At 37.3% G+C, this 18,330-nt stretch overlaps 1 protein-coding gene across 1 annotated transcript; it reads right to left on the bottom strand.

Annotated features, from left to right (window-relative positions):
- Window positions 1-14,142: 14,142 nt before the first annotated feature.
- Window positions 14,143-18,024, bottom strand: LOC131157848 ((R)-mandelonitrile lyase-like). Its single transcript, XM_058112256.1, has 4 exons — window positions 17,715-18,024; window positions 15,573-16,238; window positions 14,601-15,447; window positions 14,143-14,470 (listed from the first exon to the last, which is right to left on the bottom strand). The coding sequence occupies exons 1-4, from the start codon at window positions 17,806-17,808 to the stop codon at window positions 14,410-14,412; spliced, it is 1,668 nt and encodes a 555-aa protein (XP_057968239.1). The 5' UTR covers window positions 17,809-18,024; the 3' UTR covers window positions 14,143-14,409.
- Between the last annotated feature and the right edge of the window lie 306 nt (window positions 18,025-18,330).

Below are 18,330 nucleotides of genomic sequence, written 5' to 3'. Positions count from 1 at the left end.
CTTATTTTTAAAAATTAGGAAAATAAATTCTAAAAAATTAAATTTTAAAGTAATAATTAATAATTTATTTGATTAATATGTCTAAAACTAAAAAATAATTTTTTTAAAAAAAACTATAGATTTTGATTTTTAGGTTTTACAAAAACTATAAGGATGACAAAATAACTCAATGGGTTGTGTTTGGATCGGTTCATTAATTGGTGGAATTAAACAAGTTAGATTCGAAGTTGAAACATAAACCTCAACCTGCCTAATTAACTAATGATTATAATCGGGTGCCGGTTAATACATATATAATATTTTTATTTAATTTTTTTTATATTCAACAAATATGAGCTAATTTTTTTTCAAAAATACCTACTTTTTATTTTTAGGTAAAATCTGGCAGCATCCCCTTGTGTTTTTAAAAACTATCAAAGAACCCCCTCAGTTTTAATTTTATTGACAAAATGAACTTTCATTAGTTGACCATTATGTATATGTGGAAAAAAATTAACCATAATTAAATAATATTTCAAAATGACACTTGTTAAATAAATAACATTGAAAATATTGCAACATAATGTCTTGAAGACTAAGTAAGTGATTTGACGACTAATTGTGAATATTTTGAGAGTCCACCACGCTTCAACGTGGGCGTCGATTGCTATATTTATATTTAATGAGATTACAAATATAACAGAAACTAATCTCCCATAATAAATATAATTATCTATAATTATGAGGGTCAATGCAACTATATTTGGGAAGTTTCGGTGGAATGAGCTATGCAATGCTCAACACTCCCCCTCAAGTTGGAGTAGATAGTGATCATACTCAACTTGCTCAGTAAATGATTGAATTGTGTGGGTCCGAGTGTTTTTGTGAATAAATCTGCAAGCTGCTGACTTGTGGGTATGTGAATAGCTTGAATAACTTGTTTTTGGATCTTCTCCCGTACAAGATGGCAATCGATCTCTATATGCTTTGTTCACTTGTGGAAAACTAAATTAGATGCAATGTGAATAGTTGCTTTATTATCACAATACAATTTGATTGGTTGTAGGTGAGCTATCTTGAGATCTATCAAAAGTTGCTTTAACCAAGTAATTTCACAACAAGTTGATGCCATAAAGCGGTATTCTGCTTCAGCTGAGGACCGTGAAATTGTTGTTTGCTTCTTAGTTTTCCAAGAGATTGGTGATTTTCCTAGTAAAATACAGTACCTAGTAACAGATCGCCAAGTATCTCTGCACCGAGCCCAATCGACATCACAAAATGCATGTAATTGAGTACTATTGGAAGCTGACAAAAGAATTCCTTGCCCAGATGACTGTTTGAGATAGCGCAAAACCCATTGTGCTGCATCTAAGTGGGAATTTCAAGGCTTATCCATGAATTGGCTCAATGTGTGCAACGCATATGCCAAATCTGATCTAGTGATAGTCAAATATATCAGTTTCCCAACCAGTCTTCGATATGAAATGGATCTGAGATAAGTTCTACATCCATCTCACTAAGTGCTAAATTTGGTTCCATTGGTAGATTACATGGTTTAGCCCCAAGGAAACCAGTCTCCTTAAGTATCTCCAAGGTATATTTCCTTTGTGACACGAAAATTCCAGTTTTGGAGCGAGCCACCTCTATCCCTAGAAAGTATTTCAAGGGACCAAGATCCTTCAGTTTGAAGCATTCTCCCAAGTGTTTCTTAAGCCCGTTGATCTGTTCCAAGTTGTTTCCTGCCAAAATAATATTGTCTACATAAACCAAGACGATGGTGAAACTTGTTTCATGGGATCTAACAAACATAAAGTAATCTGCTTTAAATTGCTTATAATCGACATTGATAAGTGTGAAAAATAATTTAGCATACCACTGTCTAGATGCTTGTTTGAGATTGTATAGAGACTTGTTAAGCTTGCAGATTCTGGTCTCCCCTTTTCGTCCTAAACCAGGAGGAAGATGCATGTAGACATCTTTATCGAGATCACCATGTAGAAAGGCATTATTAACATCAAGCTGAAAGAGGTGCCAATTGTGGGCAGCAACAAGAGCGAGGACTGCGAACAATGACCATTTTGGCTACAGGGGCAAAAGTTTCAGTGTAATCAATCCCTTCCTTTTGGTTGTACCCTTTGGCAACAAGGCAAGCCTTGTAATGTTCTATTGATCCATCAGGATTGTGTTTGATTTTGTACACCCATTTGCAGCCAATGGGTCTTTTGTGGGGTGGAAGAGGAGTCAAAGTCCAAGTGTGATTGGCTTCCAAGACATCAATCTCAGCACGCCACTTAGGATCCTGCATGGCTTGCAAAAAAGATTGGGGTTCTTTTGTAATGGAGATAGCAGTGATGAAAGCACGGTGTGTAGAAGAAAGGGAATCATAAGAAAGAAAATCAAAAAGAGGATAAGGAGTACCTGAAGAACGGACCGCCGCTGAGTCCGATGATGTAATAGGACGAGAAAGGAGTGCTTGTTCATCATGGTAATCTCGTAGGTAGGCAAGTGGCTGAACTGCACGTGTGGATCGCCGGACAGGGACCATTTGAGTATTAGAAAGGGAAAGAAGAGGAGGTGAGCCAGGAGGTGTCTGGGTAAGGTTGGGGGAGAGGAGATCTGGAGAGTCAAAAGGTTGCGATAAGACAGAATAGGATGTTTCAAAAGGGGTATGGCTAAATGGAAATTGATCCTCATGGAAGATCACATCACAAGAGACAAAGGTTTTGTGAGTGGCAAGATCATATAACACATAACCCTTTTATCCGTAGGGATATCCAATGAAGGCACAACGAATGGCACGAGGGTCAAATTTGGAAGGGTGGCGGAAGTGAGTGGAGGCATAACAGAGACACCCAAATACTTAAAGGTGGTGATATTTAGGCGGGGTGTTGTAGAGTTTATCATAGAGAGATTTCCCGCCAAAAAAAGGAGTAGGGGTTTTGTTGATCAAATAAGTGGCAGTAAGAATAGCATGACCCCAAAATTCTTTGGGCATGTTGGCCTGAAATAGAAGAGCACAGGCAACATTTAAAAATGACGATGTTTACGTTCCGCAACCCCATTTTGTTGAGGAGTGGAAATGCAATTAGTTTGATGCATAATGCCCTTTTTAGAGTAAAATGATGAAATGTTGAATTCAGAACCATTATCACTGCGCACAATTTTGATTTTATGGTTAAATTAATTTTCGACTAGTTAAATAAATGTTTGGAGAAGAGAACGAGTCTTTGACTTAAGACGCGTTAAATAGACCCAACTACATCGAGTGTAATCATCAACAATGGTCAAGAAAAATTGTGCCCCAATGAGTGATGGAACATTGTAACACCCCCAAATGTCAACATGTATGAATTGAAAAGGTACAGTGGAAGAAATAGAACTTGAAGGAAATTCAAGACGTGTTTATTTAACTAATGGACAAATGGAACATGGATCTAAATTAGAACAAATGCCTGAAATATGTCGGGAAAGTAAAGACAAAACTTTATTGGATAAATGTTTGAGTCAGTGATGTCAAAGTTGGGAATTCGATGTAGCCGCCTGACAAGGTGCAGGACGCTTCTGGAAGTAGTATAACCCATCCTTCTCAGTGCCCTGTCCAAGCATCCTCATCGAGCGTAGGTCCTGAATAAAACACATGTGTGCAAAAAAAACGACTAAGCAATTGAGATTTTGACCTGTTTTTGAATCTACGCCTCCTTCCCTGCTGTTCTATCTCGCCAATACAGTTGCAACAGAACCTCTCTGCAACTAGACTAATTTCCCGGCAGCAGATCTGCGTGTTCGTCCCCGACGAACACCACCACCCCTGCATCTTCGTCGCCACCTGTTCCCATCATCATTCTTATCGTACCCATCATCGTTCTACGCCAGACCATTCAGACATCTCGACGATCTCAGATTTCCACCGTTGTCAGTCCCTTTGCTCACTACCGTTGTTTCCATTCCACACTTCATTGCCGATCTCTCCGGCATCGACTTCTTCAGGCTCTGATCGACGACTCTCTGCCTCCTTCGACGCAATGTAGATCGGATCATCGTGCAGATCTTCTCCATTTCTGAAATTCTTCCAGTATTCACCCTCTATGTGTTATTCTGATCTCCCCTATTGTTTGTGCAGCAACAAATCCCATAGCGCATCATCTTTCCTTTTCTTTCACTGCTTCCAGCTTTTATCTTCTTCTATCTCATTCTTCTACTTTTCAATGCTAGTAGTTTCCTCCAAAAATTTGTTGCATAGGTAATATATATATATATTTTTTTTACCTCCTCGGTTGAAATCAAGACAAAAACAAAAAACAAAACAAAAAAAAAAAACAAAACAAAACAAAAAAATCAAACCCTTTCTATTTGTCTCCATGGCTGCCAATACTATAGGCATCGATAATTTTGATGATCCAAGTGATATTTTTTATCTCAATAATTCTAACAATCCTAACATTGTCTTGGTTTCCAATCTCTTGACTGAAACCAATTATAATACATGGAGCCAATCCATGGTCATTGCACTTAGCACCAAGACCAAATTCGGCTTCATCGATGGTACTATATCCAAGCCCTCCAAGATATCTTCTGCCGAGTATCGACAATGGAATCATTGTAATAACATGGTAAAAGCATGGCTTCTTAATTTCCTTTCAAAAGAAATTTTTGCTAGTGTTCTCTTTTGTGATCTTGCTCAAGATATCTGGATAGATTTAGAGGAGCGGCTTTCTCAAGTTAATGGTCCTAGGATGTACCATCTTGAACAAGAAATCCATAATCTTGTTCAAGGAAATACATATGTGGCCACCTATTTTACAAGGCTGAAATTGCTATGGGATGAATTGTCGTCTCTTCAGTCTAATCTTTTTAAGGGAGATGTTGCTTCATACCAACAGTACCAGCGCACCATGAAGTTTCTTATGGGACTTAATGACTCCTATGGTGCAATTCGAGGCCAGATTCTCTTGATGGATCCTTTGCCCACGATCAACCACATCTACAGTTTAGTCCTTCAAGAAGATTATCAATGGAACATCCAAACTACTTCCCCTATTGATGGGGTTGCATTAGTTACAAAAGGTATACTCCCCACACCAAAAGATGGTAAGTCGTTCCGCAATCCTAGACCAAAGTGTACTCACTGTCACAAAGAAGGTCATACTGTGGATCACTACTATTTCATCCATGGGTTCCCATCTGGACCCCATAAAGCTAGCTTGGGTTCGAAGCCACGTGCACACCAAGTCACTTCCGCTGATAACAATCCGTCCACTAGCAGTCTCCCTTTTACTCCAGATCAATGTCAACAACTTTTAGCCCTGCTCCACTCCCAGCCATCGCCTATGGCCAACCATGTAGGTACTACTAAGTCTTTATCAGATATATTCTCCCATCATTCTTCTGAAAGTCTTTGGATTATTGACAGTGGAGCCACCAACCACATAGTGCGCTGTAACGACCTCAAAATTTATATCATTTATTATTTATTTTTTTTCATGAACTGTTCCGATACTCCTTGCTATAAAACTCGGGCCTCAGAAAGCACCGGGTATTCCTGTATACAATATTCATGCCTACGCAGTGGAAACATAAGTCATACAACCGTAAATACCATACAATACCAGGAATCTATATTTCTAAACCATAGCTATATAATGCATCTCTCACCAGTAACATCTATCTCAAAAATACAAAACCATGTACAAACTTACCCTATAACCAGGGTAACCAAGTAAACTCTCTATTAGCGAGCCTGATCTACTCACTTAGCTGGCTCACCTGAAAAATGTTAGAGTCATAGGGTGAGTCAACGCTCAGTAAGTGAAAATATGCTATTACTAGTGTGTGGAGACTGAGTTACATATACTTTAAATAACATCTGAGCTGTAATAAAGGATAAATCTATAAAGTATATCTTACATTTTTCGCAGTTTAAAACATAAATGTATCATCTGAGTTTTCTACTTTTCATACTACTAATATCATACTATATTTATCAAATACTGTAAAACTGTATACATATACATAACTGTGCTTTATCCCTGAACCTCTGTATGTCATGATTTGACCCCTCATGATAGGGTTGTGCAGCCCGTAAGCGGGACTTAACCTGGTCGGCCCTCCAGGTAAGTCACTATACTCTACACTACCTCAGTCCGACCAAACTGCATCCACTCCTAAGCTCGGGACTAACTGCTACCTCGTCAAACTAGCTCCCTCAACCTAGCGAACTGGGGAGCTGCATCCTCTCTGAGCACAGTTTGACAGTACCCACACACTATCTGAGATATGTGGTTGCACTCTATCTGTATTAGCAATGGTACCATGCTCTGTATTCTATATCTGTATCTATAGGTAATCTTTTCACAGGGATCTGATACTATATATATACATATATACTCTTTTACTATTTTCATCATGTTTCCAAAATAACCATAACACTATAATTCTGTAATATTTGAATATCTGTAGCATCTTGATGCTATACTGTATAATTTGTTTATATAATCCGTTTGTATACTCTGTCTGTATAATCTGTCTATACACTCTGAGTGTTATAACATTTAGGAAAACATGGCATACTGTAAATACTGTACACACTAATCTATGTAAAAACTGTAATATACTGATTCTAAATAAAACTATAACATACTATTCTGAATGAACATCTGCATATGTATCTATATATGTATATATATCTGTCTGTGAAACTATATGAATAAACATTGTATATGTACTCATATCTATCTGTATAATATCTGTGAATATCTGGTTATATCTGTATGTTCTGTATAATTTCATATATTGGGAAAAATTGTATAAAATTCTACATCAAATATTATCTACTTAGGCCACACATACTTTAAAAATGCATATTCTGTAAAAACTACATAAAAACTAGTATGCATGCACATTTGTAAAATTTCTACTAATATAATCAAGTATCCTAGCATAACATATTTCCCTTTCCTAGTTTCTGAAAAACCCCTACTGTACTCTGGCCCCACACCTGCAAGGTTCTCCACTCAACACCCTGAAAACGACATCCCTCAGAATAAAACATCAATATTTTCCTACATACAACATTTCTTATGACTGTAGGGAAAACATATTCTGAATAAAACACCTTACCCTAAATTTGTGATGAATTTCAAACCACTTCCATCGGCGATCAGCTCCAACAAACTTGTAGAGAATTTCCCCAGGAGCGTCGTGGTGGCTTCAGATCGTCGATCCGATGAGAGGAGGGGCTGGAATCGAAGAGAGAAGAAGAGATGTGCGTTTTAGAGAGAGAGAGAAAGAAGGAGAGAGAGAGAGAGGAAATTTTGTGCCACAATACACTGAAAAATCTGGGTTTTCACTATTTATAGCCCCGAATTTGTCGACGAGACATGTCTTCTCGTCGACAAGTTCTTAAGGAATTTCGTCAACGAACCTTACTTCCTCGTCGACGAATTTCAGATTGCCTAAAAACCCCTCTCGGTATCTTCTCATCGACGAGGCGTGGCTTCGTCGATGAGGCCTCCTTATGCACTCGTCAACGAACTTCCTGTTTTCGTCGATGAGGTCCTGTGTAAATTTTCTGAGTTATTACATTCTCCCCTCCTTATAAAATTTTGTCCTCGAAATTTACTATTTAGATTGAACACCATTATACACTCTATCATCTTGTAAAGGTAAAGGGTCTACTTATTTTATTACTTACCCTCACTTATGGCAGAGGAATACCGTGGTTACAATATAAGTTCTGGGAGATTACACAGATAAAACTAAAAGACTACCTACTAGCTAAATCATTACATGTACCTATAAAAGAAAATTTATCTAACTATTTATACTTTACCTGATTACTGCTACTTTTCTTGGAACAAATGGGGGTATTTCTGTCTTATTTCATCCCCAAGTTCCCATGAAGCTTCTTCTAGAATCATTCTTTTAATTTTGTCATCTATAGGCACACACAGTCTGGTGCGAAACCTCGGAGCTCCATCATCAAAGATACTGAACTCCTCTCTCTGACCATCCTGCACTCTTGCCATTACCTCTGTCAGTTTTGCGTCATCACCCTGAGCTGCTTTAATTATCTCATATAGCGTAGGCTAAACCACCAAGTTGGCGATAAATGCCTGAGGACTATCCTTAACTAGTTTTATGCCGAGTCTTTCCAAATCCATCAAAACTGAGTGTGGAATCTCCATGGTTGCTAACGCTGGTCCCACTGTTTTCTTGCTCAGAGCATCAGCTACCACATTCGCTTTCCCTGGGTGGTAACTAATGGTGCAGTCATAATCTTTAATGAGTTCTAGCCACCTTCTTTGCCACATATTTAGTTCTTTTTGGGTAAAGAAATATTTTAGGCTCTTGTGATCCATAAAAATCTCGCACTTCCCACCATATAAATATGCCTCAAGATCTTAAGAGCGTATACCACAACAGCTAACTCCAAGTCATGCACGGGATAATTCTCCTCATATTCTTTAAGCTGTCTAGAAGCATATGTAATGACTCTACCGTGCTACATCAATACACACCCAAGTCCCTTCAGAGACGCATCACTGTATATCACAAACCCGTCCTCTCCTAAAGGAATAACCAGTACTAGAGCTGAAACTAATCGCCGCTTTAACTCCTGAAAAACTCTACTCACTGCTTACAGTCATCGGTCCAATCAAACTTCACATTTTTTTCTCGTAAGTCATGTTAATGGACCTAATAATCTAGAGAAGCCATCTACGAAACGCCGGTAATAGCCTGCAAATCCCAAAAAACTCCTAACCTCCTGAACGCTGCCTAACCTTTCCCAACTCACCACTGCCTCTATTTTACTCAGATCAACTGATACACCTGTTTCAGGGATCACATGGCCGAGAAAGGTAACTTGCCTTAGCCAGAACTCACATTTCTTCAATTTTGCATACAATTTCTTTTCTCTCAAAATCTGCAATACTAGCCTCAAATGATGCTCGTGCACCTCAGAACTCCTTGAATAGACTAGTATATCATCAATGAACACAACCACAAAATGATCTAAATATTGATGGAACACCCGATTCAATAAGTCCATGAATACTGCTGGTGCATTAGTTAATGCAAATGACATCACTAAAAACTCATAATGCCCATATTTGGTACAAAATGTGGTCTTCGGTATGTCTTCTGCTCTAACTTTCACCTGATGGTAACCCGACCGCAAGTCAATTTTAGAATAAACCTGGGTCCCTTGGAGTTGATCAAATAAATCATCTATCCTAGGGAGAGGATATTTATTCTTAACTATCAGTTTATTTATCTCCCTATAATTGATGCACAATCAACATTTAGAATATGCTTTCCCTTCAGTTATAGGAAATGTTGTATGCAAGAAAATACTGATGTTTTGTTCTAGGGGATGTCGTTTTTAGGGTGTTGAGTGGAGAACCCTACGGGTGTAGGGCTAGAGTACAATATGGGTTTTTCAGAAATTAGGTAAGGGAAATATGCTATGTTAGGAATTTTACAATATTAGTAGAGATTTTATATATACCAGTTTATTATCCAGCTTATACAGAATAAGAGTTTTTCAACGCATGTGTGGCTTGAGTAGATATTTCTTTGATATAAAACTTATATTACTTTTTACAGCATATCATACTATACAATATTTATAGATAAAGATTGATGTATATCACAGTATATTTCAGAACAGTTTATTATAGATATTTATCCACATTAGTATACATATACAAAAGTTTATTCAGATTAGTATATTACAGTTTATTTGGAATCAGTACGTTCCAGTTTTATATAGATTAGTTTATACAGTATTTAGAGTATGTCATGTTTTCCTAAATGCCATAACACTCAGAGTATACAAACAGATTTTATAGACAGATGATATAGACAGATTATACAAAGTAGCATCAAGATGCTACAGTTATACAGATATTACAGTATTTACAGTATATAGTTATAGTGTTATTGTTATTTTGGAAACATGATGAAAACAGTAAAAGAGTATATATGTGTATATATAGTATCAGATCCATGTGAAAAGAATACAGACAGATATAGATACAGATACAGAATACAGAGCACGGTACCGTTGCTAATACAGATAGAGTGCAACCACATATCTCAGATAGTGTGTGGGTACCGTCAAACTGTGCTCCAAGAGGATGCAGCACCCCAGTTCGCAGGGTTGAGGGGGCCAATTTGACAAGATGGCAGTCAGTTCCGAGCCTAAGAGTGGATACAGTTTGGCTGGACTGAGGTAGTGTAGAGTATAGTGACTTATCTGGAGGGCCGACCAGATTAAGTCCCGCCTACGGGCCGCACAATCCTGTCATAGGGGGTCAAATCATGACATACAGAGTTCTAGAAATAAAGCACAGTTATGTATATGTATACAATTTTACAGTATTTGATGAATATAGTATGATATTATCAGTATGGAAAGTAGAAAACTTAGATGCTATAGTTATGTTTTAAACTACGAAAAATGTAAGATATGCTTTACATATTTATTCTTTATTACAACTTAGATGTTATTTAAAGTATATGTAACTGTTGGGCTTTTGTGGAGCCTAGTTGTGTTTTAATTTGGATGACAACCCAACCTCTATTTAATTAGAGATTTCTATCCTAAGGCTTAGTCCATGGAGCGAAGGCTTGGGCCCAAGCCGTTGCCCCCGGGAAATTTTTTGGAGCCCATTCGGAACGGAACCCTAGGCGCAACATATAAAAAGGATTGCTTTCGGGTGATTAGGGTTTGCGTTGTTGTACTTACGAGAGAGCGAGAGGGAGAGCATTGTATCGCCACACTCTCTGTGTTTTCTTCCTGATAATATTGAAATCCCTGCAACTCCATGGACATAGGCAAAATTGCCAAATCACGTAAATATTGTCTTGTGCTTGTGATTGATTTTTCTTTGACGTTATTTTTTCTCTATTTTTGTTTCTCACAGGTTTCGGGAATTTGTTCTTTATTCCCAACATGTAACTTAGTCGCCACACACTAGTAATAGCATATTTCCACTTATTGAGTGTAAACTCACCCTATTATTCTAACACTTTTCAGGTAAGCCAGTTAGGCGAGCAGATTAGGCTCGCAGATAGAGATTTCTTGGTTACCCTAGTCACAGGGTAAGATGGTGTATAGTTTTATATTTTGAGATAGATTTTACTAGGGAGAGATGAATTTTATGACTATGTGATGGGAATACTGAGTACTGGCATTGTATGGTATATGTGGTTGTATGATTTATGTTTCCGCTGCGTAGGTATGATTTTTGTATACAGGATTACCCCAGTGCCTTCTGAGGCCCGAGTTTCATAGCAGGGGGTATCAGAATAGTTCATATGTAAAAAAAAAATGATGTAATTTTTAGGTCGTTACAGTCTAAGTGTTATGGTTTTGGAAAACATGACATTCTGTAATTACTATAAAATACTTGTTTGTATAATATCTATAAATAACTGTCTAGTAAATATATATCTGTCTATATATATACATTGTAAATCATAACGTTTGTAGCTGCATAAATACTGTGCTAATATAATATAAGCTCATGCCACACTATTTAAATAAATAAATTTACATGCTCTAAAATCTGTATTTTCTGCTAAACATATATATTTTATAATCTGAATAATAATAATTTGATAAAACACATAATTTTCGCTGATAATCATACAAAAATTTCTAACATAGCATATTTCCTTTACCTGACTATTTGAACACTAGCTGCTATCTACCATCTCACACATATGACATTTATAATTTCAACATCCTGTGATATACACATATAATTCCCCAATCAAACAACTTAATTCACTTAAATGTTATCATATACATACTCCCCAAATCTACATATGCACAATTCCTAAACTATATTTGTATATCACTTTACCCGGGTTTCTAAAATACCACCCGCTGTGTCCTTAACCCTTGCCTGCAGGGTCCCAAAACACCCTATTCCTGAAAATATAATACCTCAATTTTATTTCACAAAACTCCAATATATTCACATATATTACTGAATTTGACCTCAAATTAACTAGGTAATATTAAAAATGCTCAAATAATCCACTCACCCTGGTTTTGGGATGGCTCCCAAACTTCTCAAATCAACATTTCACTCTGACTATGTTGTAGAGAATCTCCCCAGAATCACTGTGGTAGCTTCTGATCGTCGAACCAGGGAGAGACGGAGTCGGAAACCTAGAGAGAAGTGAGAGAATCCCATTTTTAGAGAGAGAAAATGAGTGAGAGAGAGAGAGAGAGAGAGAGAGAGAGAGAGAGAGAGAGAATTTTGTTCACTGAAAACCCGTTTCCTGCATATTTATAGATGTCTTGACACGTGGCCTCGTCGACGAGCCATGTCACCTTGTTGACGAGTTCAAGAGGAGTTTCGTTGACGAACCCTTACTCCTCGTCGACGAAATTTAGGTCCTAAAAACCGTCCTCTTGGTATCTTTTCGTTGACGAGACACGTGTTCATGTCGACGATCCCAAGAAGCCTATTCGTCAACGAGACCCTGTTGGCCCTCTTAAAATTCTCCTTTACTTCCTCCTTTCTTTTATTATTTAATTACCATAATTCTACGAGTCTCTATACTAATTGTCCAGGCGATAATGATAGTATCTTGTACCTGAATTGGTGGCTAACTATTTCTAAGTAATGGGAAAGATGATTCGTGATGCATGCAATCTTGTATTAGATTAGATCGAAAGGTTCTTGATGGGCTTTATAATATGAAAAGAAAAAATGTAGAACCTATAAAGGTTAATCCGATCAGTTCATCGATGGTCGGCAAGTATGATGGTCCTAATGATGATCCTGCATGTATTATGTGTGTATCTCATTGGTGGATTTAAAAAAAAACCTCATGAATTGACTTGGGTTACAGGTGTGGTTTTGGCTGTATTGCCCGCATCTTTTGGTGTAACTGGTTATTCCTTACCTTGGGACCAAATTGGTTACTGGAACTCAACTTTATGGAAAATATTATCTCCGGTGACGTGATTCCTACTTTTGTAGCTATAGGTTTGCACTTTTATCTAACATGGGAAGCGACATCTGTTGATGAACAAACAATGGTGGTCCTCATGAACTAATGGACATTATATTAGAAGTAAAGTGTAACCAATAGTATTTAATTTGATTTTTACCTAATTTGAAAAGTTTTATGGATATTACTAATGATTTTTTTAATTGAATTCTTATATTATTGATAGATGTGAACAATCAAACAAATCTATTAGATTTAGAAATATTTTAATGTATTTTAATATGTTTGTAAGATATTTGACATATGTTCTTATTTGATTTTGAATTATTTATATTTGTATAATTTCATATAATCTTACATGATATCTACCATGCTATACTTATGAAGTGTGTTACATATAAACAACAACATATCATAATGATCTCTGCCTGCCAGCTACTTAACGCAACCCTCCTCTTTTACCCGAACTTGGAACTCCCTGTGTGTGAAAAAAATTAGAACATTAAGTACATCACAGGCGAAGTCTTGCATATAAACAAAGAAACATAAAACTATATATATATACACACACACGCAATAATTCTACCAATATTGTGGAAATATCATCATTCAATAATTTGACTATTAATTAAATTTGATTATTAAACTTATAAAATTATTAAAATGACTTCATGCCTTTGCTAGTATAAAATTATATTAAATTTTATCCAAATTTATCAAAATCCAAACCAAAATTTTTGTTCATAAACATACAAATCGAAATTCATTTTCCAAGGTATTATAATTTGTTTCGTACCATAAAACTTTTTCATCACATTCTCCTCTAAATTCGTTCCATTCCATCATAACAAACAAGTTGAGATCAAGCAGACAAGAAGTACCGCACGCCTGGACCTTACAACACGAAACGGCAATGAAACAATGGCAAGCTTTATTCTCCCTTGTAAGGGAGTAATTCACGTAGGATCAGCCAGTAGACATCAAACAAAAGCACACGCAAGCATCCAATCGGAGCTTGTGGGCCTAATGATACAACTTTCTCACACTAACTTTGCAACACTTCACTAATTTTCCAAGGAAAAGCTGTTCAGATGCATCAAATTAAGCTTTCTTATCCAGATGCACCAAATCCCATCAAATGGCTTCATAGAAACTGATCTTCCTCATTTTTGGGGCCGTTTAATACAATTTCTCTAATAATCATTTTCAATATAAACTCCAAGGCAAAGCAGTGCATTTGAATTCCTAAACCAGAAGAACAAATTGGAAATCATAACTCCAAAGTCGTTCATAATTGCAATGTGAGGCGAACAACTACAAAGAAATATCTACAGAGCGATGTATAGTTGCTGTCAAATTCCAGCAATGAACAAATCTGACGTTTCTGTTGAAGAATCGTACGGTTCTTCTTCCTGGCTCAAAGTTAAAATTGCAGTCTACAGTGATAGACTGGATCTACCAAGGAATTTCACCATCATGTATAATTGCTTCTTCAATGATCTTTAGGCCAACATAACTGTCCAAGCACACAACAAGGTGGGGAAATCATCAGAAAGTGCTCATGGCAAGCAGGCCGAACAACCAAACAACTTTCATGAATTTGTTTGCAATATGCAACATAGATTAATGAGTAACAAAAACTTTACCGGCCTAACATCATAAGAGTAGCCTGCGGGTTTGTTCCTGGGGAGACAGTTAGAGTGGACCCATCGACAATTCGGAGCGCATTGATCCCAATAACCCTAAAATCACCATCAACCACCTTCCCTACCAGACATCCCCCATGGTAGTGCCATATGGTGGTCACAGTCCTCTGGCAAAAAGTTTCAATTGATGCTGTATCTGATAAGTTCTCAGGTAAAGTTGGCCCCAGAAATCTGAAACTTCTTCTACCCAGCAAACCTTGAGACTTAAACTGATCCATGGACTGGGTTGCCATCATTTTACCAATTATCTGCATTCCAGTGACACATCGAGCCAAATCAATCGGATCAGTTAAGTAGTTAAAGCGGACAATTGGACTGACCCTCACGTCGGTAGATGATCCCAGTGTGAGTGAACCAATCGACCGGGGCCCTGAGACCTTCTCCATTAAAGTGGCCACATTGACATATATAGGAAGAGATGGATCTGGAAAAAGACTGAAGTGTGGAGGAGAAAAAAATGGCACCACATTAGAGGCAGCCTCTATGTAGGAACCATTGCCTGTAATTCCTACGACCTGAATCAATGACTGCTCCAATGGAAAAGGAGGAATTATGTTAATTCCATTACGGGGATTGTCATAGAGAAACTGACCCACATTAGGCTGGTGAAGGATGACTGGAATTTGAAGAGACGAAAGATACTGACGTGGGCCAATACCACTTAATAGCAGAAGCTGAGGGCTTCCAATGGCTCCAGCACTCAAAATAACTTCTCCATTACCGCGTAACATAACCTCATGAGACTTGCCAATAGCATCACTATAAATGACACCAACAGCAGACAAACCTATTGTAAAATTAAAATGCACCAATCAGTATCAATCAAATTCGTAAGACAGAAACAAATAGAAACTAGGATTATTAATGAATTGACAACAATACAAGTACACAGTCACTTAATGACATTAGTACCTGATGAATTGGAGGAGGAGAATATAATCCTCTCTACTGTAGCATGCACTGCAACTAGCAAGTTATTTGGCTCAGCTCTATTCAACAGTTCCACAGCTCCATGTCTCCTTCCTGCTCCATCAAATACTGACCCCCCAACCTTGGTTCCTTTTACATGATCAAGACTAAATCCATTATCTGGACCGATGTCAGCTTCAAGCAAAGCCTGTTTCACTGCAGACTGCCAAACTGTAATATTTGGGGGAAACACAATAGCCTGTTCAATCCACTGGTATGCCTCATTAACCACAAACATGTCCCATTCTATGCCTGATTTTAGATAAAAATCCTCTTCTGCTCTGGAATAGAAACCAGCATTGATCATACTGCTCCCACCAAGGACCCTACCTCTAGCATTCAGCACCCCATCTTCTGATGTGAATGCCTGTGTAGCTGACTCCCTGTCATCCGCTTGCAAAAGATTGATCAAGAACCCCTCTTTATGCAATACATTTGGGCTCACATGGGCAACCCCACCTCTTTCCAGGACTAAAACTGAATACTTTTGTGATAGGGTTGCAGCCAATGGACAACCTGCTGTTCCACCTCCAATAACAATATAATCGTATTCATCTCCTGAGAAGGATAGATCACTGGCATTGTATACAAATTTCAAGTAATCTAAATCTGCAAAATTCAAGACCATGGTCAACTATGTGTTCATAATTTAGGAAAAAGTTCCACAAGGACAGATGATCCATCAAAATTTCAAATCGCAAGCCTACATAACAAGAGTTCATTTATATTGTCTCCACTAAATGCAGAAGATTTTTTCTTTTTTTATGTATCAACTCACAACAAATGAAGATGATAAAACATATGGTTTAAATGCTTCTAGTCATATGTCCCTTATAGGATATTGCAACAGTTAAAGCTTGGAAGTTTCACAATGTCTCGAGTTCTAACTTGTGAGGGGCAGGAGGAGATATGGAATGGAAGATGGGTTATCCCCCTTTGTGTAGCCAAGGCCTGGGCCTTCAATGGACTAAATAAAATGCTTTCAGTCATATAATGCAAGTAAGTCGTATGCACACAGAGCTGGCCAATATCTATGAAGGTGTGCAGTATTAGAAATATAGCAAGTGAATCTTGACATGGATTGAACTTGATTCACAATACAAATGCATTTAAGTATTGTTTCATAGAAGTGGAGAGAAACTTAGGAAGGAATGATAAATTAATTACCCAATTTTTCACTCCCACTGGTAGTTATCAAATTTTAAACCCAAATTTTGAGTTCCCAAAGCATAAAACATCTTATCCGTGTTCCCAATGAACCACTTACCAAACTGATTACCCTGATTTTTAGTTTGTGGATTTTCTCCTTGGCCGCTGGAAAATCGTTCTGTTTCATTATTTGGAGCTACAGAAACCTATAAAGCTGTCAATCTACTAAGCCTAGAATACCTATTGGACATAGCTGACAAAGTTTAAACTTCTTAGCAAACTAAAAGTATCCTTTGAAAAGAAAGGAAAAGATATCATAGGATTCTTTTGCACAAGTTATCTCGGCAGCCAAACAGATTGCACAATGAGTTAAGAACAGAAGGCAAATTTCAGATATGTTTCTTTAAATTTTATAAAAAACTACAAATGCTATATAAAGACATTAAATATCAGTTCGGGAATTTTCTAAGAATGAAATAAAAGAAAAGAAATGTCTAATAGCGGTCATCAAAAGATTTTCTAAGTCTTTCTAAGAAACCAACCGCAAATCAACTTAACAAAGGCTTGAACTCGATCAACTACTTAAAATTCCAAGAATCCAATCGAAGGGTTCAAAAACAACAAAAATGAATGAACTCGCACAGCCATGCAAGGAATGGAACAAATTGAGACAGATAGTTAGGCACGAATTCCGTTTGTTTTCCAAGAATCTGGAGGATACGAGAAAGAATAATCTACACGCAATTTTTTAAATGTTTCGACATTACTGAGGCTAGTACAATGCTTTTATCTTTGATAAAGAAGCCAACACCAAAATAAGCTAGGCGCCAACATTTTTCTTTCTCTTCCATTCCTTCATTTTAATCGCTAACCAAAACATAGCATAAAATGAATATACATTGAGATAATGACAAATGAGAATATGAAGTTACGTACTTTGATCAGGTAATGCAGTCACAGATAGAATCTCCGATCGAAGATGAAGAATGGTCAGGAGAAGCAGTATAGCAGACATTGCAGAAGTTGCCATTTTCCTTTTCCGAAACTTCCGCAGTGAAAACTTAAAGAACAGCACGGCGAAACAAAGAAAAGAATAAAAGCCAGAGAGAGTTCCCTGTGTGTGTGTGTGTGAAAGAGAGAGAAAGAGAGAGAGAGAGAGAGAGAGAAGGGAAGAGGTGAGAGAGAGAGAGAGAGAGAGAGAGAGAGAGAGAGAGAGAGAGAGACGTTTGTTTCCCGGGAAAATTGTAACTTTGCTTCAGTTGTCCGTATGGGGAAAAGAAGAGCCTGCCTGTGGTTTGCTAGGCGCCTGTGAGCGGTCTCACAGGAAGATGGATGGGCATGAGTTTCGAAGTGGATCGAAGGTTCAGTCCGTCCGGAAAGCTGAAGGCTGTTTTTCTGTTTTTGTCCAAGGTGTTAATTTTCTGTTTTTATAGTCTATTTCTATTTGATTGTGAAAAAAATTGAAAATTAAATTTTTATAATTTTTAATTATTTTAAAAATATATTAATTAAATATTTATTATTCAAAATTTATTTATTTTTTAAATTAAAA

This window comes from Malania oleifera, chromosome 6 (assembly GCF_029873635.1).
Source record: "Malania oleifera isolate guangnan ecotype guangnan chromosome 6, ASM2987363v1, whole genome shotgun sequence".
Classification (NCBI taxonomy): Eukaryota; Viridiplantae; Streptophyta; class Magnoliopsida; order Santalales; family Ximeniaceae; genus Malania; species Malania oleifera.
The sequence above is the reverse complement of the archived record's forward strand: the minus strand, read 5'-3'. Positions and strand labels throughout refer to the sequence as shown.

Excerpts from the sequence above, each read along its gene's own strand:
- LOC131157848 (XM_058112256.1), bottom strand. The coding sequence starts at position 17,808 with ATGGCAACTTCTGCAATGTCTGCTATACTGCTTCTCCTGACCATTCTT. Across the intron at positions 16,239-17,714 it reads GACTGCATTACCTGATCAAA|ATTTAGATTACTTGAAATTT; the intron begins GTACGTAACTTC and ends TGAATTTTGCAG. Across the intron at positions 14,471-14,600 it reads ACTCTTATGATGTTAGGCCG|TTATGTTGGCCTAAAGATCA; the intron begins GTAAAGTTTTTG and ends GTGCTTGGACAG.